General features: G+C 52.8%; 2 protein-coding genes across 2 annotated transcripts in view; one reads left to right on the forward strand and one right to left on the reverse strand.

The window, feature by feature from the left end:
• Nucleotides 1-16829, forward strand: part of ROGDI (rogdi atypical leucine zipper) — a 45691-nt gene extending 28862 nt beyond the window's left edge. Inside the window, exon 11 of the transcript XR_007776402.1 lies at nt 15453-16829. The gene's annotated coding sequence lies outside the window, so the exon portion shown is untranslated. The remainder of the gene's footprint in view (nt 1-15452) is intronic.
• Nucleotides 879-20305, reverse strand: SMIM22 (small integral membrane protein 22). Its single transcript, XM_050968655.1, has 5 exons — nt 20255-20305; nt 14868-15122; nt 7478-7649; nt 5088-5173; nt 879-3271 (listed from the first exon to the last, which is right to left on the reverse strand). Exons 1-5 carry the CDS (start codon nt 20303-20305, stop codon nt 3224-3226), a joined length of 612 nt encoding a protein of 203 aa, XP_050824612.1. The 3' UTR covers nt 879-3223.
• Nucleotides 20306-21486: the final 1181 nt, after the last annotated feature.

A 21486-nucleotide genomic window follows, 5' to 3' on the forward strand; every position in this document is an offset into this window, starting at 1 on the left:
TCAGCAGGAGAAATGCTGGAACCTTTCTGGCAGCTAGATCTCTACCGGGCTGTAGGAAAGCATCCCCTTCTTTGCTGCCACACGTGCACGGAGAACAGGTGTTCTGACTGCACGAACGCCTAGTGCTATAGAATGTTGGCTGTCTTGCTTTTGAGTTTCCTTTCAGGCAGAGTTAAATGTAAGTTCCCTCTCCTATCTGTGTTTGCTCCTTTCGATTATCAGGAGGTTGTCTGTGTCGCATGTAAAACATCTTCCAGCAGTGCTCCCACCCAGCATGGCCATTCTTTCCCTTAGGAGGGCACCTCCAGTTCTTCCTCATTGTGTGTGCAGGGAGAGGTAGAGGTCTCAGAACCAGCGTGGGCTGCAGTTCTGGTTCACTGCTCCTAAATAGCTCACAATATTATAGTCCTAGCAGCCAGGTCCTTGCCGCATGGAAACTGGCAAGGTTACGGTCTCCGTGGGCACTGAGCACTAGAACCTAGGCTGCTACCTTTCTAAATGACCTTGGTAAGGCTGCTGAGGCAGGCTTAACTGGTGGGGGAAGCTGAGGAAGTTCCCAGCAGTGGCATTCTAGCTGGCACTAGAATCATGCACCAGTGACAGAGTTGGGCTACCAGGAGAGCCAGGAGCAGCGCCATGAATTGGTCCTAGAATGATGATCACCAAGCGGAGAAATGTAAAGCAGTGACAGGCGTTTATTTGATGCATCTATTGTGTATCATCTCAGTCTGAGCAGTTAGTCCAGCATCACCCATGGAACAGGGACCAACTGCCAGCCAAATGAATACCGCAGGTCCCATGCTACATGTATATGTATGTACCTGCTCCCACATAGTATCCAAGGGGTTTAATGTACAAAAACACCTGGCCAACGGATCTCCATCATGTGCTTTTTATTTATAATCATGAGTCTTCCTGGATTCAGAGATGAAATTAGAAAGTTTTATGAACATACAAGTCCGTGGGAAACCCCAAAGGACATTGTTTGGAATGTTAATTGAACTGACCCTAACACCCTCCTTTCAGGTTTCCTATGAGCCACTAGTCAGTGAATAAACAGACCTGGGCGGGAGAAGGCAGTCACAAGCACTGGAGCAGCTGACCAGCAGGAAGGATGTGACACTCCCTGTGCTTGACTCTAATTAGCACACAAAGCACAGGGTTGTAAGGCACCAGTCAGTGGCTCGGCTCAGCCAGAAGTGCTGCTGAAATTGATAAATGTTCCAACCAAAGGGACTCCTGTATTTCCAGCATGCCCTGCTGCTAGCTGGGTTTGAAAGCAAACTGCTGGGCAGAAAGGGGGTCTGCTCCAGCTGCCACTGAAGTCAATGATCTTACTGAGCACAGGATCGAGCCCACAGGGTGAAGAAGCCTTTTCTTCTGTGTGTGTCACTCACCTCTGAGCCAAAGCGAGTGCGAAAGGGGCTGGGGATGATGAAGCCCTGTACCTTGTGGGCCTTCGCTTTTAGACACACTCGCTAGGCAGAGTGCAATATCACTGCAATGCAGAGATTATGCCGTATGGAATAAGGCTCTGCAGGGGTGTTCACAGGCCAGTGGGGCATACCTAAAGACTGTACTGTGATGAAGGAGAATGTGCAGACTGAATAGAAGCACAGATCCATTTGAAGTCCCATGTGCTGTCTGAACACTGCTTATTTAGAGGGCTTCATGGAGGAGTCAGAAGCGGCTCTCCTGTCCGGAGCACAGCTGTCTCTGTGACTCTGGCTTCCCTTCGCAGTGCCAGGCAAGCTCCTGTCTAAACTTAGTCCAGTGGCTAAGTGAGGTCTGTTCCTGAATGCCATGCTCAGGATGTTCCTGAGTACCAGAGAGGGGTGGGGATGGCAGAGGCCAGGCACTGACAGGCCCTTTGTTCGGAGCTGGAGTGCTCAGGCCCCCTCACTTTCCATGGCTTCCAAGCCACTGACCAAGTTACTCTCTTATTTGGCTTGTCCTGCTGCAGGGAGTCAGTGTCTCAGACAGCGGATAGGCTAACTTAACCTGGCCCTGCAATACGCCTCCCCAGAGGGAGACGGTGGTGAGTTCTAACCCCTCCCCTACCTGCTGAACAAAGCGGTGTTTGTGGTAGTGTCTCAGGGAGCTGGACAGGGTCACTGGCTAATTGGATGTGCTTGCTGGCTCCGTAGACTCAGCAGAAGGCCACTGACCATGCACTACATCCACAGTGTAAAACCAGCTATGCAGAAAAGAAATGACATTTTGGGCTTTCCTGAGCTCTCTGAACTAGAGCCCAGTGCGCTTGGCTGGGGACTGGCCTTGCCATTACAGACACAGTGAGCTGGGGTCTCTTGAGCATTGGCACCAGCACTACCCTAGTTCAGTGGTGTTCTGCAGAGCTCCGTCTTCCTTCTGCTGGATGAGTGGAGACAGCAACATGTCCGTGCACAAGACGTGCTTCCTCCCCTGAGCCTGTTCTCCTTCAACTGGTCATATGGGCAGTTCTCTTGGCTATCAGGGACTGTGCAGGTAGCAATTTAACTCCTTGGCTGCTGCCAAAAGGACTCAAGAGCCTGTGTGAATGGGGGCTCTATAGGAAAGTGCTGCCAAGACATTTGCCTCCGCTGTCTTCAGCTAAGCCAGGATGGGCTTTCAGGGGAGCTGTTCCTTCCCCTATGGTCAGTTCTGATCTAGGGCATGTTCCTTTCCAGACTCTGGAAGTGTCAGATGACAGGTGCCAGTGAGGGACAAAGCAAGGGATGTTTTCAGGGACCTGGAAGAGTCCCTGGGGGCACTGTTTTAATTGGTGACTATACACACACAGGAGTTGCCTTTCAGGACCAGCCCATCTAGTTGCAATCCCTGATGCCAGTAGTGGCCTTGGAAGGTATAAACTCCCTGTTATGTACAGTACTCTACCACAAGGGGGCAGACTTCCTCTGCTGACCCTAGGCTGATGAGCAACTTCTGCCCTGTGGTTTGAGGACCAGTGGGTATAATTGTACAATGTGAGATGGCTGTAGATGCTGTTCTTATTCAGCATCATAGGAGTTCCTTTTAATCTTCATCGTTTGTGCACAGAAAAGGAAGAACAAGTGCTGGAGCCAGTGCAGCACAGCTGTGTGAGGCCAGGGCCCCACCAGGTCAGCACTTAACACAAAGAGTTTGATCTGCAGTTGATTGCTGTGTAGCATAAAGAAGCAAGCAGAGAAGAGTCTTTTGCCCGTTGGCTCCAGAATCAGTCTGTCCAAGGGAGGAGGCGGGGCTATGGCTCCATGGCCTTGTTATCAATGCCCACTTTCTTTCTGGGGACCTAATTGTGATTTAAAAAAAAAAAACGGTGAAAAGGAAGAACATGTCTATAGTCTAGTTATGTGATGGGAGCAGGGTTCATCTCCCAGGCTCTGCCCACACTTACAGTTTGAACCCAGTTTTGCTTGCTTGGGCCTAGAAACTATGATCAGGGACAGGGATTTCTTGTCTGAGAACCATTTGACGGGAGGTGGTGTCTGCTCAGTCCTTTATGGCCCCCCATCACCATATTGTGTCTGCACATCTCCTAGTCCTTAATGCATTACAGCTCCCGTGGGGGGTAGGAAAATGTCCCCATTTTGCATAGGGAACTGAGGCACACAGGAATGGAACTTGTGTCCCAGATCAACCCTGTAAACACAAGGCCTCCTTCCCTTCTGTTCACACCACACTGTGAAAAACGTAGGTCACGGAAAGAAATTCCTTCCCACCCCGTCAGAGGAAGCTGCAGGAACCATGCCAGCAACCGCCGTGGTTAGACAGGGCTTTCATAGAATCAAGAATATCAGGTTGGAAGAGACCTCAGGAGGTCATCTAGTCCAGCCCCTAGCTCAAAGCAGGACCAATCCCCAACTAAATCATCCCAGCCAGGGCTTTGTCAAGCCTGACCTTAAAAACCTCCAAGGAAGGAGATTCCACCACCTCCCTAGGTAACCCATTCCAGTGCTTCACCACCCTCCTAGTGAAAAAGTGTTTCCTAATATCCAACCTAGACCTCCCTCATTACTTGAGACGATTACTCCTTGTTCTGTCATCTGGTACCACTGAAAACAGTCTAGATCAGGGGTAGGCAACCTATGGCACACATGCCGAAGGCAGCACGTGAGCTGATTTTAAGTGGCGCTCATACTGCCCAGGTCCTAGCCACTGGTCCGGGGGTCTCTGCATTTTAATTTAAATTTAGGTGAAACTTCTTAAATATTTTGAAACCTTATTTACTTTACATACAACAATAGTTTAGTTATATATTATAGACTTATTGAAAGAGACCTTCTAAAAAGGTTAAAATGTATTGCTGGCATGTGAAATCTTAAACTGGAGTGAATAAATGAAGACTTGGCACAGCACTGCTGAAAGGTAGCCGACCCCTGCTCTAGATCCATCCTCTTTGGAACCTCCTTTCAGGTAGCTGAAAACAGCTATCAAATTCCACCCCCCCCCCCCAATTCTTCTCTTCTGCAGGCTAAACAATCCCAGTTTCCTCAGCCTCTCCTCCTAAGTCATGTGCTTCAGCCCCCTAATCATTTTTGTTGCCCTCCGTTGGACTCTCCAATTTTTCCAGACCCTTTTTGTAGTGTGGGGCCCAAAACTAGACAGTACTCCAGATGAGGCCTCACCAATGTCAAATAGAGGGGAATGATCACGTCTCTCAACTGCTGGCAATGCACCTACTTATACAGCCCAAAATGCCATTAGCCTTCTTGGCAACAAGGGCACACTGTTGACTCATATCCAGCCAAAAGGTGAAGAGCCCCTTTATAATCCAAGTCCACCGCGTAGCACAGAAGGGACAGAGCCATGTGATATGCCAAGGCTGTAGCATGACTCAGTCCTGTCTGTGCCTCAAGACTGAGCTGTGTTTTAACGGTGGGAGGACCCGCTTCTCTCCACCTAACTGGGGTTTGCTGCGGGGAAGGCTAATTGAACATGCAACACTTCCAATCCAGCAGAGCCGAGGAGGTTTGTGAGGAGCCAAGCCCTGCCTCTCTGCCGTAAGCTGTGGGACAGCTGGCTGCTTGAGTCCAGTGCCAGAACACCACGCACAGGATCAGACTCCACTAGAGACAAACTTTTTTTTCTTTTTTTTTTTTTTGTACCTTCTTGTGTGATCCCCGGGTGTCACAGCAGCAGCAGCAGCAGCAACAATGGATCAGAGCCAGGAGAACCATCAACAGCACGGTACCTGGGGGAGAATCAAGCAGTCACATCAACTTAAGGTCCCTTCCCATTTTACTAGCACCAGGGCACCAGCAGTGACTGCACCTTCTAGAGAGTCAATCGGGCCTGTGTCTCTCAGTCCCTCTCCAAGCCTCTGGCAGGATCAAATGTACGTGCCCATTGCAGGTGCTCTTCCTGGACTGATGTAATACTCTGAGCAGTAGCACCTTGCTGACCCTTGCATGCTCCCTAGTGCTGCTGAGTCACCCAGCTGGCAGCATGCCCTGTGCACAGCACCTGCTGAATTATGAGCCCTAAGCATAGTTAAAGCCACTGCGCATTGCTAGAGACAGGAGATGTGGAATCCTTGGACTCTAGATCACTAACCAAGGCAGTTGTCATCTCCAGGGTTCCTCAACCCCCTGCAGTAAGTGATGGAGGGCCAGGAAAACAGCTATTGGCAGAGTGGACCAGGCACGAATCGAACATCTCAAGGAGCCAGGCACAGCCTGGCCTACACACAGCTACACCAGTTTAGTTAAGCTCCCATGTGGACACTCTTATTGGGGTCCAAGAGGTGGCTTGTTTCTGTTTACCTTAAACTAGTTCTTAACTGATGTAAACTAACCTGAACCAAATCTGGTTTAAACCAAATTAAGAATGTCCCTCCAGCCTTTTACATCTGTTTAATTAAATTGGTTTAAACTGGAACCTAAAAGTTGAAACTGCTGATATAAACAAGTTCTGGGAGGTTAGGCCCTCAGGCAATAATTCCCACCCATTCCCATTCCTCCCAGAACAGACCATTGAGGAGCCCTTTGCAAACCCATGATCTGATCTGGTGCTGGCTGGATGCAGCTCCCCAGAAGAGGTTGGGATGCCACCTCTCCCTCAGGTTTGTGTTGACCTATCTCCTATCTCAGGGTTTCGATCACCTAGACTCTGCAAACCCATGATCTGATCTGGTGCTGGCTGGATGCAGCTCCCCAGAAGAGGTTGGGATGCCACCTCTCCCTCAGGTTTGTGTTGACCTATCTCCTATCTCAGGGTTTCGATCACCTAGACTCTGGACATACTCACAGGCCTTCTAGTTTTGCTGAGAATCATGCAATAAGCCATCCCTGTGATAGCTTTGCACTATGGCTCAATGAGGTCAGGGAGAGGGAATTTCTGTTTACAATGGACAGAGAAAAAACCATGCTAGGAGAAATAGGTTTAGACACAGCTGTGGCTGGCCAAGTGGTCAGCTGGAGCATCTCCACTGCTGTCTCCCTCCTGTCACTCCTCCCCTTTCTAGCCCTGAATGGTTCACCAGTACCTGGGAGTAATGCAGCTATCAGCACAGGGTATGTAGTTGTACGCATTACTACACGGTCACATACATGCTGAAGCTTTTGGCATCGGGGCTAAAATACAGCTTGGACTTGGGATCAACATTTATTCTAACTGCATTCTTGAATGATGCTACACAGATGGACTTGCCTGAACTGCAGTCTGTTGGCTGCCATCTTGGCCAACGTACCAGGGACTGAACTGGTGACCTGCAGCACTAAACGTACAAGCTGCTGCACCTTGAGTTAAAGGTTCCTAACTGTGCTGTAACAGACTCACCTCCTCTGCTGACTGGCTCAACGGGGCCTGTGACAAACACTCACCAAGGGTTACAGCAGCACAGTTTGGCCAGTGTTTTAAAAACTGGTTCCCTTCTGTCTATTCCCCAGACACAGCGCTTCCTTTTTATTGTAATAGGCAGATGACGACCCAATGGATGGAAGCTAAAGTGAGACAAATTCAGACTAGAAATAAGATGCAGATTTTTAACCGTAAGGGTGATGAGCCACTGAGACAACTTCCCTACGGATGTGGTGGATTGTCCTTCATGTAAGTCTTTAAATCAACAGTGTGGGTCTTTCTAACAGATCTCTCTAGCTCAAACAGAGGTAGAGGTCGCTGGCTGTGATCTACAGGAGATCAGACTGGATGATCTAATGGTTCCTTCTGAGCTTCAAGTGGATGGACTGTCTTACAGTGGTAGCACTTATGGGCCCCTAGTCCAGTTGTGCTAGATGCTGCACACGTTACAGACCATCTCTGCCCCCAAAGACTGGAATTTGCTGGAGGTGCCAACTGCAGTGACTCCAGCTGCTTGTGCCCAGCATCTCTAGACGAATTCAGAACAGCCCTACAGACCCTGCACAGATAAGGGTTGGATGGAGGGTCTGGGTTTGCAGCACACCCACAAGTATCTCGTCTGCCCTGTGTGGGAATAGAGAGCAGCTGCAGGCCATGGGCTCCTAATCCTATGCCCGTTGCTTGGCCCCACACTTACCAATGAAGATGAAGAAGATGGCGAAGGCAGCAATGTCCCAGTCTGACTGGAACATCTGTTTGGTTGCCAGTCTGCTCAGGACGTCATTGATCTGGTTGTTGAACTCCTCTCCCAAGTTTTGCCCTTCAGATCCCATTTTTGGTTCCTTTCCGAGTTTCCCCTGCGGTCTGATCTACAAAGGAAGAGAGGGAGGATTGGTGCTGCTAATAACCGCTTCACCCCAGCCGAATGGCCTCCCCGTCCCCAAATGCTGGAGTATCCTTGAGAGACACGATCACCTTGTCCCTAGCTCTGGCTGCGCTGGACTTTACCCATATTGGCTGCTGGTTCCCTCTGATACAGGGGGGCAGAGATGCTGTGTACAAGATGACTGCAGCAGTTCGGGCTTGCTTCCCCGCCCCACAGGCCACTGATCCTACTACTCCAGGGCAAGAAGGGGCCAGTGCATTCTGCTTGTGGAGTTCCAGCCCCCAGAGTGGGGGGAGGAGGGTCTGACCCAGTCTGCAGCGGGGTAACCAGGGTGAAGTGATGCCGGATGGCCACGAAGGGTTAACAAGTAACAGATCACAGCAGAAGTTGCGGAATGTCTGAGGTCTTGGCCACACAAGAAAGTTGCACCACAACCTGCCTAGAAGCAGACTGTCATGCTGTTGTGACACCCCCTCCCCACACACAGGACACGCTTGTTGCAGTTTAACAATGTCTAGCCATCCCTTTATCATGCGTGGGTTAGAACGTCCCAGGAGGACCCAGCTATGAATTTGTTGTGTGACCTTACACAAGTCACTTGTCTTTTTGTGCCTCGGTTTCTCCATCTCTAAAACCAGCTTGCTCTGGAAGACACACAGATGCCGCAGTGACGGATGTGTTCTAAGAACCTGCACAGAACAGCCTAGAGAAACTTAAGCGCTGTTTACCAAATGCCTGCTGGTTCCTTCCAGCCAGCCAGAGCTGGGAGCACAACACAACATTTCAGACAATACCAGTCGTGCCAGTTAAAGATGCAGGAGCAGCTCCGCGAAAGCAAACAAACTCTGGTAACTCTGCAAGGCCTGAGTAAAGCTGAGCCCAGCCAGAGCTCACAGGATAGTCACTCCTTTGGCTGCACGTAGACTAAGGAGCCTGGAGGGAATTTCTCACACACTCTCCATTATGATGTTTGCAGCAGCATGGGAGCAGTGTGCTAGAGACCCAGGCAGCCTGCAGCATGAGAAACAAAGATGCAGTCATTCATATTTCCCAATCTGAACCAAAAAGCTGGCAATTCTGCATTCTGGAAGCTGCCCCTATTGCAAAACTGAAATACGATCGATTCCATAGCGCTGGGCTGATCCCCTGCAGTACCTGTGTTATCACTTTAAGGGGGTGTGGAAGGGTGAGGGACAGAAGCAAGGAATCCTCCTCTGCTCTGCCAGTGCCATGCAGGGAAAGCCACATGGTGCAATTTGGGAAACCTGCCCAGATTTCTTAGGGATACACCCAGTGAGTCTCAAACAAGCCCCTGTAGTTCCCAAGGCTGCAGGCTGACACCAGAGCTGCATTCTCTCTAGTGGGAGACATGACCTGCTAGAAACACTCACACCAAATAGCAAACCACCCCTTGTGGGCTGGGCCAGGCCAGTCCCTTCCATTTAGTAACTGACTTGCAATGTATTGTAGGGAAGGAAACCATTTTCACACCGCCAACTCATGAAAGTCTCCTGCTCTGTCCTTTATCAGGGATCTGTCCTGAGCCAGATGGGGGAATCCAGAGATAACAAAGCTTAAAGGGATACGATGCCCTCTGGAAACTATGGATAGTAGAGGGGGAAGGCTGGAGAGCAGAACAGTAGTGCTGGCCTAGTGATTAAACACTGAACTGAGGCTCTGCCACAGCCTGCCGGTGTGTCCTTGGGCAAGTCACTAGCTCGGTCTGTGCCTCAGTTTCCCCACTTGTAAAAAGAGGTCAATACTGACCCATCACCCACGGATGATGCGAAGTGTTCCGATACTACAGTGATGTGGGTGTGTATATAGATATGTGCATATATGTAGTTACTGTGAATGGTTCCTCTCTTACCTTGGCCCCAATCAGACACTGTGTTAAAGCCAGGCACTTTAAGTGCATGGACATGGCTGAGGATAATGGCAGCTCCCCTATCCCAGGGCAATGCCTTGAGGTAGCAGAATGTCAGTGATGGGGGAGGGAAGGTTAGTTCCTAGTTTGCCTATGGCAGCAAACCCCCTGCAGCCTGACTTGCTGTTTCCAGTTCAGACTGAACAGCCTGCGGAATGTAGGGACAGGACCTGACTGGGGACTTTCCTCCAGATCAGCAGCAGTGGCCAATTTCCCACAGCTCCTGAGAGCTGCCGGTCAGGGGCTCTCTGTGCCTAGCCCTCTCCCTTGCAAAGCTAGCCTTGATTGAAAACAGGCTCGCAGGTTTTGGCACCCCTCCTCTAGGCTTGTCACGTCGATTAATTGGAGAGGGCAGAGAACCTAATCTAGGGGTACGTCTACACTACGGGATTATTCCGATTTTACATAAACCAGTTTTATAAAACAGATTGTATAAAGTTGAGTGCACGCGGCCACACTAAGCACATTAATTCGGCGGTGTGCGTCCATGGTCCGAGGCTAGCGTCGATTTTCGGAGCGTTGCACTGTGGGTAGCTATTCCGTAGCTATCCCATAGTTCCCGCAGTCTCCCCCGCCCCTTAGAATTCTGGGTTGAGAGCCCAGTGGCTGATGGGGCAAAAATCATTGTCACGGGTGGTTCTGGGTAAATGTCGTCAGCCATTCCTTCCTCCGGGAAAGCAATGGCAGACAATCATTTCGTGCCCTTTTTCCCTGGATTGCCCTGGCTGACGCCATAGCACGGCAATCATGGAGCCCGTTCAGCTTTTTTTTTTTTTTTTTTTTTTTTTACAGTCACCGTATGTGTACTGGATGCCGCGGACAGAGGTGATACTCCAGCGCTACACAGCAGCATTCATTTGCTTTTGCATGATAGCAGAGATGGTTATCAGTTGTTCTGTACCGACTGCTGCCGGTGTAAATTGGCAATGAAATGATGGTTATCTGTCCTTCTGTGCTGTCTGGTGCTATCATGGGTGCCCCTGGCTGAGATCAGCTGGGGGCACAAAGGCAAAACTGGGAATGACTCCCCGAGTCAATCCCTCCTTTATGGTTTCTAAAAATAGAGTCAGTCCTGCCTAGAGTATGGGGAAGTGTACTAGAGAACCAGTGTATTAGAGAGCACAGCTGCTCCGTGTCAAATCCCGCAGAAATGATGAGCTACATGCCACTCACGGGGGGTGCCTCTGCAAGAACCCCACCCGTTGCTTCCCTCCTCCCCCAACTGTCCTGGGCTACCGTGGCAGTGTCCCCCACATTTGTGTCATGAAGTTATAAAGAATGCAGGAATAAGAAACAATGACTTGTTAGTGAGATAAAATGAGGGGGAGGCTGCCTCCCGGTGCTATGATAGTCCAGGCAGGACACTAAGTGGTGCGGGGGAGAGGAGCCCAGCATCCCGCTGCTATGATAGTCCAGGCAGGACAGAATCTTTTCTTTACACAGGAAAGGAAGGGGGGGGCTGATGGAGCTCAGCACCCAGTTGCTATGATGAGGACGGTTACCAGCCGTTCTGTACCACCTACTGGGAATGACTGAGAATCATTCCTATTTTCACCCAGGCGGCCCCTGCCAGCCTCACTTGAAGCCAGCCAGGAGCACTCACAGGCTCATAACAAGGACGGCTAGCAGTCCTACTGCACCGTCTGCCACCAGGGAGGAGAGAGGAACGGATACTGCTCTTCACTGCTGCAGCATCGTGTCTACCAGCAGCATTCAGTAGACACAGGGTGACATTGAAAGAAGTCAAGAAACGATTTCTTTCCCTTTTCTTTCACGTGGGGGAAGGGGGGAGTAAATTGACGATCTATTCCCTGAACCACGCCGGACAATGTGTTTGAACCTACAGGCACTGGGAGCTCAGCCAAGAATGCAAATACTTTTCGGAGACTGCTAGGGACTGTGGGATAGCTGGAGTCCTCAGTACCCCCTCCCTCCCTCCATGAGCGTCCATTTGAGTCTCTGGCTTCCCGTTATGCTTGTCACGCAGCACTGTGTAGCCTGGAGATTTTTTTTTCAAACGCTTTGGCATTTTGTCTTCTGTAACGGAGCTTTGATAGAACAGATTTGTTTCCCCATACAGCGATCAGATCCAGTATCTCCCGTACGGTCCATGCTGGAGCTCTTTTTGGATTTGGGACTGCATTGCCACCCGTGCTGATCAGAGCTTCACGCTGGGCAAACAGGAAATGAAAATCAAAATTTCGCGGGGCTTTTCCTGTTTACCTGGCCACTGCATCTGAGTTCAGATTGCTGTCCAGAGCGGTCACAGTGGTGCACTGTGGGATGCCGCCCGGAGGCCAATACCGTCGATTTGCGGCCACACTAACCCTAATCCGATATGGTAATACCGATTTTAGCGCTACTTCTCTCGTCGGGGAGGAGTACAGAAACTGATTTAAAGAGCCCTTTATATCGATATAAAGGGCCTCATAGTGTGGACGGGTACAGCGTTAAATTGGTTTAACGCTGCTAAAATCAGTTTAAACGCATAGTGTAGACCAAGCCTAGGATTCCATAGCACGCCTCAGTCCACAGCAGAGCACCCATCAATAACGGAGGGAGAGTGCCACAAAGACTTCCCATGACAGTCAGCATCACTCAGTGGGGAAATATGGCCGCCATCAGGATCCAGGACCAGCTCTAGTCATTTCGCTGCCCCAAGCACAGCAGCATGCCGTGGGGGGGCGCTCGCCGGTCCCACGGCTCCGGTAGACCTCCCGCAGGCATCCCTGCGGAGGGTCCGCTGGTCCCACGGCTCTGGTGGACCTCCCGCAGGCGTGCCTGCAGATGCTCCACCAGAGCCGCGGGACCAGCGGACCCTCCGCAGGTATGCCTGTGAGCGGTCCACCAGAGCCGCCTGCCACCCTCCCGGCAACCAGCAGAGCGCCCCCCGCAGCATGCCACCCCAAGCACGCGCTAGGGCCTGGAGCTGGCCCTGTCAGGATCTCAGTTATTTCTGCCTTTTGTTTCTCTTCCCTTCCCCTTTCTCTCCCTCTCCCACTTCCCTGTCTTTGTGTATCTCCTCTGAACTCCTCTTCTAGCCATAACATCCAATTCCCCCAGCGCCCTGAGCTTCCCTTCCACTCCTTCCCCTTTTCTAGCGGCTACAATGATCTGCAGTGAATTAGCAAATGCTGACATGTAAGGTGTCATCATTACACTCCAGAGCTAACAGCAGACATGCTGATGACAAAAACATACCCCTGCTGTAGGTGAAACTGAGACATTGCTTCAGGCTGCTTGCACGCTCAGGAAGACAGCACTGCATCTGTTCACCGCTGCCTTATTGTCTGCATGGTGAAAGTTACAACCAGGAGGGCGAGAATCTCTTTTAAATGTATATAAATGGAATCTGAATCTGGACTATGCCCTGCTGCCCTAGGGACATGTCCGAGAGGCCAGCTGTGGCCTGTGTGTTTGCAGTCACTGCCGTAGTCACTTTCAGATGGTGATGAGTGCGAAGAGGCACCAGAAATACACCTGGCACAAAGTGCATTCCAGATCATGTGCAGCTGCTGAAAGCCAGAGGCCCTATGTGCTGGTGACCAATATGTATGCCTTCGCCAAGTGAAACTGCTTCTGGCATTGCCCAGCAGCTGTCAGGCTCAAAGTACAAGCAGAGTGTGGTTCTATCCTCCCTGCTGAAAGCTTGCTGGATAACAATTGCTTCCCCTTCTAGCACTGTTGCATGGTGCTGCCATGAGAGAGATCCACAGCTCCACTCCAGAGGAGGCTGCATTTCAGCACAGGGGAAGTGACTGCTCTCTCTGAATGCTCATGAGCCTGGGGGAACTGCGTGAGCCCTCTGTTAGCAGGTCCAGCCTTTGGTTCCATGAAGGAGAAGCTCAGCTTGCAGATACAAATAATTCGCTCTCTAGCCATTTTTCCTTGGGAAGCTCCTTGAAAACATGACTGACTGTGATGGCAGAAAGGAACACAGCAGCTGAGCAGAGAGGAGTGGGGGAATCTAAAGATCCCCCACATACACACACAGTTTGGGGTGGTCTCCCCAGAACCCTTTCACTGGCCCTCCCCTCATCCCAGCCCTGTCTGCAGCACGGGGTGGTGGGCAGCAATCAGGCTTGCAGGCGGGGGGTAGTTGGTTCTCAGGCCCAGCGGAAGACCCCAGGCCAGCCCTGCTTAGCAGCATTTCAGGCCCTCTAGGAGGCTGGAACCAAGCAGCTGCTGCTCTCACTGCATTACCATTGTGACTGCAGGGGGTTGCCTCCCTTGTCCCCAGCCAGCCTCACTGGCAGTGCTTAAGGGACACCCCGCAGAGTTCTCCTATCTCCCTTCCCGGGGCTGTTCCAGCAGGGGCTGGGCTCCAGCTGCTGCAGCTGGGAGTCCTGCAGGCACTGCTGCCCACCTCTCTCCACACGCACTGCCAGGCTGGGGTGTCACAAGCCAGCATGAGGAGGGAGCCTGGAGACCTGCTCCTTCTGTCAAGGGAGACCTCCCATCCCTGGGGAGACCTGCCTGCCAAAAGAGCACTGGTTCCCTAACCAGCCAACCACGCAGGCCCCTCATGAGAGGGGATTTACTTCCCGGCCGCGGGGTGTCCCACCTGCCACAACAACTGCCTAGAGGCCTAGCTGCCAGGGCAGGGAGCCAGATCTCTGCAGGAAGCAGAGGATGGACCAGGAGGGTCTGAGCAGCTCCACTTATGTGCACCCAGCTAGCCAGCCTGGCACATTTTTGGATGTGGCTCCTACTTGTGGGCACCTCAGGGCTGGGGCTCCGGACCTGAAGGCCTATGCCAGCAGAACCTCCTTGGAGTGGTGAGATCCTGCCAGGGGTTCCTAGCTCCCCAGTGACAGAGCACCGTACAGCTATGGAGCACCCCGCAATCCCACCATGCTCTGAGGCCCTGGCCATTGCAACCCCCCAGCACTTCCTCCTCGCTGGGCTCTGCAGTGGCTCCCGCACAGAGAACCCCCTGGAAGAGGTTCCCTCATTTCCTTTGCAGCATCAGGATTTTCCTTTAGCAGCCCCAGCCCTCTCAGCGCCCGGCCTCGTACTAAGCTTGACCCTATGCCTGGGCACACCTCTTGGCTGGCCCTGGCCCTTGCCCCCGAGGATCTGCAACCCCAGAGTCGGCTGCGAGAGCTGGCTCCTGGTAAGCAGAGAGCTCCCAGAATGAGGAAGTAACTACAGTTCCCCAAACTCGCCTCTGAGACAGACCCAGAACTGCAGCCCTGGCTGAGCAGCACAACCCCCAGGGGGCAAATAACCCCCCGTTCCCTGAGAGGGCAGCGTCCTGAGTGGAGTGTTTACCTTGGGACCACTCCGAGCGCTTCTTCCAGCCGATCTCCTCTGCAGCAAGCTGCACTCGCTGGCCTCCACTTCCTGGTTCCTTCTGCTGCCAGCTGCACAAGGATGTTGATTGGGATCCACCTGAGTCCAAGGAGCGGCAGACACACCTCCAGCGTCCAGCGTCCTCCCTCTTTGGGGAAGGAAAGGCTTGCGGGGGAGGGGGGTAGCGTAGGCTGCTTGTTTTGCTTTGTCCTGGCAGCATCCACCTGCTGAGGGCTGCTGTTGGCAGAGCTTTCATGGAGATCCCCCTCTGCACCTTGCAACTGGGGTTGGCCCTGGGCTTCAGAAGCCCTTATGCTATAGTTTTGGGAGCAGTGGCTTGTTTGAAAACACCAGGCTGTGCTTTGTCAGATTGGGGCAGTGCTGGACTTATAGCTTCCCATCCGTTGTAGATTGCCCTGGTTCAGCTGAGCTAAAGTCCTTGTCCTACAGGGGGAATGTTATGGCCCAGGGTTAACCTGCAGGATGGAGGCCTCCCACTGCTAGGCTGGCTAATAGACAGCTCCATTCTCACTCATAATGCCACTTATTTCCCTTGCCCTGCAGCACAGCACCTGGCCTGGGACCTCTGAAATGCTGCTCGCAGAGCATGCTCTATGCACCAAGCCCCCCACAGGGGTGAAGGTGGGAGGCCAGCGACAGAGAGCCCTGAGAGACGCCAACAGAGAGGGACCTGGGAGAGGAGAAGAGACAAAAGGAGAGGCTAGCGGAAAAGCCAGGCAGGGAGAGGCAACCAAACTACAAGGGGGGAACAATCAACAGTCTGCAGAGCGAGGGAGGGAGATGCGGACAGAGTCTGGGTCCCGGGCTTCACCCTGAAGAGGTCGCTGTGGCCCTTGGGGAGCAGTCTGAGGGGGATGGAGAGAGCGGAAGCCAGACTGGAGGGTCCCAGAGGGATGTATCACCAGCGCCAGCATCACTTAAGAAACCCATTAAAGGGAAGGAAAACAGCTTGGGTGGGAGCTGCAACCTGGCTCTCCTCTTACTTAACGGGAAGGAAAGGGAGCCACAGAGCTGACCCCCCTCATTGTCCTGGGCACAGGAGGAAGGAAACAGTGATGTAAGGCTGGGATGGCGCAATGACTGGCTCTTATGCATCCTCTGCTCCCATTAACAGGAACTGCCCCACTGAGCAGCTCTCTGCCGCTCCCCCCAGGTGCTCCTGATGCCCTGACTTGCAGACTCCCTGAGGCCCGCACAGGCAGGAGCTCCCCAGGAGAACAGCTGATCAGACTGGAGAGGCACTGGAGCCGAGTGGACCCGGCCTGCAGTCAAATAGGTGCAGGACAGGCCGAGGCAGCTGATGGGTGTGGGCCGAGCTTTGGGGGTGCGACAGAGAGCTAATCACATGAGGCACATGGAAGTGCGGGGTCTCTGTCACACCAGGCAACCAGGCTGCTTCTTCAGGGGCCAAAATATGGGTTTAGCAGTGTAACTGCCAGACAGAAGGGGTGGTCCTGAGTCTCCAGCGGACTCAGCTGAATAATGAAAACATAGATTCACCCAGAGATGCAACTAAACAGTGGGCTTCTCCGTGCTGCTGCTTGCAGAAGTGTGTTATTTGTGGGTGGCCAGGTGGGAAAATGTTTCTGAATTGCAGAGATTTCATCGTATTTTAAAATTCTTACAGGAAAAAAAATAATCCCAGAAATATGTTGCTGTATTTGTCACCTAAAGTAGGGTGCTGGGTGGGCCAGTGGTTAGGTCACTCCTTTGGACTATAGGAGACCAAGGGTCAATTCCTGCTTTGCCACAGACTCTGAGACAGGGTGACCTTGGCCAAGTCCCTTGGTTGCTCTGTGTCTCAGTTTCCCCCTCTGTCAGGGCCAACGCTTCCATTGAGGCGAACTAGGCAATCGCCTAGGGCACCAGGATTTTCGGGGGGCGGCATTTTGCTGGGGGGGGGCGGCAGGCGGCTCCGGTGGAGCTGCCGCAGTCGTGCCTGCAGAGGGTCCATTGGTCCGCGGCTCCGGTGGAGCTGCCGCAGGCATGCCTGTGGACAGTCCGCTGGTCCCGCACGGCTCCGGTGGACCTCCCACAGGCACGGCTGCGGCAGCTCCACTGGAGCTGCGGGAGCCGCGCGCGGGGCGGCGAAATGGCCATGCGCTTAGGGCGCAAAAAACTCTAGCGCCGGTCCTGCCCTCTGAACAATGGGGATAATAGCAGTGTCCTACCTCACAGTGTTAGCATGAGGATAAATACATTAAAAATCATGACTGATGCTATGGTGATGGTCAGATCCGTGCAAGAGGGAAAGCACCTCACATATGTTAATTCTCAAATCCTTGTGCGGGAGCTTCCTATTAACCCCTCCCTCTCATGCAGAAACAGAAGCACAGCACAGGTAGGGGAGCTAGTAGAGGTGGAGCTGGGAACTGAAGCCAGGCAACTGAGGTGGTGCAATGCCAGTGGCTGGAGGGATTTGAAAGCTGTTGTAAAAGAAGCACATTTGGCAACAGGTGGGCTGTGGGGAGGTGACTGATGGGTCAACCCCCGGTGGGCACCTGCGGTCAGCCTACAGGGGAGAGTGCATTAACATTGTTGGCAACAGGATATTCTTCTCCGTTCTCAATTGACCAGTCATTGCTGCACGGCTCCGAGGATTAATCCTGCCACATTGGAAAGCAGGTGCACACGGCAGTGAAATCCGGTGTGACGGGTATGGTTTGACCACCCACTTTCACAGGGCTGACAGGTACATGGCTCAGCCCTACTCCTGCCCCAGGCAGCTCAAGGGAACTCAGGTGATTCTGCAGACATGAGGCCAGAAGGCAGGCCGTGAGGAAATGGAACTGGCTGGAGTGAGGCAGACAGCCTTGGGAAGTCATTTCTCAGGTACACTAGCTACTGGAGAGATCAGCTAACCAGCTGTATGGATGTCACGCTGGCTGGGAAAAGCTAAGTGAGATTATTCCTGCATCATAGGCTTCCGGGTGCGAGAGAAAATGAATGAGAGAAGCAACAGATGGAAAGGAAATGGCCTGGAGTGAGAGGAGAGAGGCAAAGCCTTGATGTGAATTCTGATGTATAACAAAGGTACAGTTGGCCTGTGAAACTCACTGCCACAGGATCTCAGTGAGACCAAGAGATCAGCAGGATTCAGAAAAGAATTGGACATTTTTGTGGACATCCAGAGTAAATTCCAAACATAAAGAAGGAGTTCTGGACAGGATACAAACCCTCCAGCTTCAGGGCATGAGCCACACTCTAGCAATTATGGATCAGGAGGGAACTTTCCATGGGGGTAGGTGTTAAGATAAGTTCCTGTCTGCATCCTAAAAACTTGCCCATACCAGTATTGCCCTGGTCTCTTCCTTTGTCATTCAGTGTTAAACACATTCTGAACTATATGCATTTCCTTACCTTTTGGGGGCGAAGCCAGACTTTCAGGCACCTGCTCCCCTACTTGGTGTACCAATTTGCTTGTACCAATCAGAAACGAACACACACAGTTTTTGGGCCCCGTCCCCTATGACACTTCTATGATGTCATAGTGGGTATTTTAGGCTGGTCTGCCATGTGCAGGCAGAAGAGGAGAAAGAAAAACGAATCCTGTGTACCTTGTGCACACCCATAACCGAGCCTGATCACCTCGAAGCCTCTCTCAGCTCACGTGTTTTAAGCAGAGTTTCTACGTTTGCCGGTCGTTATGAGTTGGTTTGTATTCGGAAGTATTGGTTTTTACTAAATGCTGCATCTGTGTTTATAAATATTGTTTGATAGTAAATACTTTAACCATTGTATGTTTTAAGTTCCATTAACCCTATTAGCTAATCATACGCTGCTCTCCTACCCCTTGTAACTATCCCCAATAAAACGTTAAATTAATTAATTTTAGTTGTGTGCGTGCCTGCAGTTTGCATCATGACCCATATCCTCCTTTCATCCCTTACCTATACAGTCTATTGCCACGTGCAGCCTGGTAAATAACAGGTCTGCATTTTTCTTTCGACCCTAAAGTACGTGGCAATCTACAGTAGGCTGAGCCTATAGCTGCTACTGCAGGGTTTATTGCACCTTCTCCTGAATCATCTGATAATGGCCACAGCAGAGCCAGGATACTGGGCTAGATGGACCCCAGGTCTACTCCCATCTAGCAGTTCCTGCATTCACATAACAAACAGGCAGTACAGATTGAGTGTCCTTGCACCCAGCTTCTAATTAACCACACATAGACGCGTGCCCTTCCTAATGCATACACAAAAATTAACTCCTGAACAACAGAGATTGGGGATCAGCCCTCTTGGGGGCCACACTTTGTACACAGAGGTTTGTTAGAAGCACTGCTTAGCAGCTTCCTCATGACAGCATCCATCTGCCAGCTGGGATGCCGGCAGGGTGAGCGTCCCCACAGCAGCGCCCTCCCAGTGCAGACCAGGTGGGATGCTAGCTCCTGTTCATGCATGGGCCAGTTTTGTGTGCTGACAGTGCAAGCACACCCAGCTATCCTCAGCTTAGCTAAAATGTTGGGATGTGTCTGGGAAAGAGACTGATATGTAAGTGATCTGCCTTGGCACTCAGCTCAAAGAAACCCTGTTCTGATTGCTCACCTTGTGGCCGCATTAAGGTGGCCTGGTGGCCTGTCTCCCTGCAGTGCGATAATAGAGGGGGGAGATGTAACCCTGCAGCTCTGCAGAGCCGTCTGACATTCTCCATAACAAGTGGGATCCCAGAGGTTGGTCTCCAGCAGATGGCCCCATTGCACCACAGTTACCAACCCTGGCAGGCTGGGCAGCATGCACAGCATTGTATGCGCCCTGATACCCCCCTCTGCCCTGGCTAAATGGATTTGCCATCACTCTTTGGAAGGCACCCGGTCAGTGTTGCCCTGTCACCTTCCCCCTCTCATCTCACCTGGCCCCTGTTGGCAGGAACTAATTCCTCCCTCCTTGCCCTTCTTCCGAGCCAGAACCACGTCCCCTTCTCGCTGTGTTCGTCTTGGCTCCAGCGCACTGAGCCTGGGTGGGATGGAGAAGCTTGTGTCCAGCTGGTGGTAGGGCAGACCTGTGGGACATGTGGATTCCGCACCTGTGAAGCACGCCGAGTCCCGTGGTACGTTCAGAGAGTCAGTGTGTCCTGGGGCATGGCCCTCAGCTGGGCCTCAGGAGACTTGTTTCCTGGCTCTGCCACCCCCTTGGGCTGCCTTCAGGGCCAGCTTTAGGGCGATTCAGCCGATTCCCCGGAATCTGGCCCCACACCCCTAAGAGGGCCCTGCAACGTCCTGAAGGAGCTGCCACCAAGTCCTGCCACTGTCTTTGGCGGCAGCTCATTCACTGCCGTGGAGGAAGGTCCCTCCACCGAAATGCTGCCGAAGGCACCGGCAGCCAGCTGAGCTGCCACTGAAGTACCGGCATTGTCGGTGGCGGCAGCTCGGTCATTGCCTCTGTCTTCGGCGGCATTTCGGCAGAGGGATCTTCCTGCACGGCAGCTATTGAGCTGCCGCTGAAGACAGCGGCAGGACTTCGGCGGCAGCTCCTTCAAATCGGCCCCGCGGTACCTAAAGCCGACCGTGAGTGTCTTTCCCACTGGGCCTGTCTTTCCCTCACACTCTAAACAGACAAAGGGGGAAAAGCTCTCCAGGGCAGGGACTGGCTCTTGCTATGTGTGTGTTTAGCCCCAGCATGCAGGGGCAGTGCCAGGTTTACAATGGCACCAGTGGCGCCATGGAGCCAGGCCCATGCTCAGAAGGGGCCCCAGCCTGCTCTGCTTGCACTGTGCCCTGTGACCCCCCAGCCTGCTGGCTCCCCCCACCCTGCCCACCACTTGCTTCTCTCGGCCTTTCCACCAAGGGTTCCTCTTTACCCCCTGGCCTCACCCACCAGCTTCTCTCTGCCCCCTGGCAAGCCCCCAGTGCCCCTCCAGCTCCAGCCAGTCTCTGCTTCCCACCGCCTGTGAGGCCCCACTTGTTTCCCTGAAGCTGAACTGCCTGGGACTGGTGCAAAGCCTGGCCAGTCTTGGCCAGTTGCGGGGGACAGTGTAGGGGGCTTGACTGGGCCCCTCCAGGCAATTGGGTCCTGAGGGAGCCTGGCCGGGGCAGGCCCTGACTTGGCTGATCGCACCACTCCCGAGGGGCCAGTGTGATTTCCCACCCTGGGACCAGTCCTGGCAGCTCACCAGCAGGATTGGTGAGTGTGGCCGGGAGGCAGGGTGAGGGAGAGTGGGTGTCTGGAGGGGGTGCTGGGCTGTGAGGGGATGGGGAAGATCTGTGTGGGGCACTAGGAGTGGGGGTTCTGTTGGGGGGTGAGGCTGTGGGCAGGGTGGCCCTGGGCAGGGGTGGTGTTGTGCAGGGCGCTGTGCATTTGTGGCAGGGTCTGGTGGGGGCACTGGGCATAGCAGGTTCAGGGGGGCTCTGGCCATAGGGAATCGGAGGGTTGTTCCAGTATTGGGTACGGGGACTCTGTGGCATGGCATAAGCCCACCCCCAAGGGGAAGGGGCTTGCTGCCCCTTGCCAGTCACTCACTCCAGGGACCAACCCCCCTGCACCATGCTCCATTGCCCCCATGGGGGCCCTATCATAACCTTAGTCCCAGATTTGGACCTTAGCGTCCAGATTTGGACCTTAGCGTCCAAAATATGGGG

The sequence above is a fragment of the Gopherus flavomarginatus genome, chromosome 9 (assembly GCF_025201925.1).
Source record: "Gopherus flavomarginatus isolate rGopFla2 chromosome 9, rGopFla2.mat.asm, whole genome shotgun sequence".
NCBI lineage: Eukaryota > Metazoa > Chordata > Testudines > Testudinidae > Gopherus > Gopherus flavomarginatus.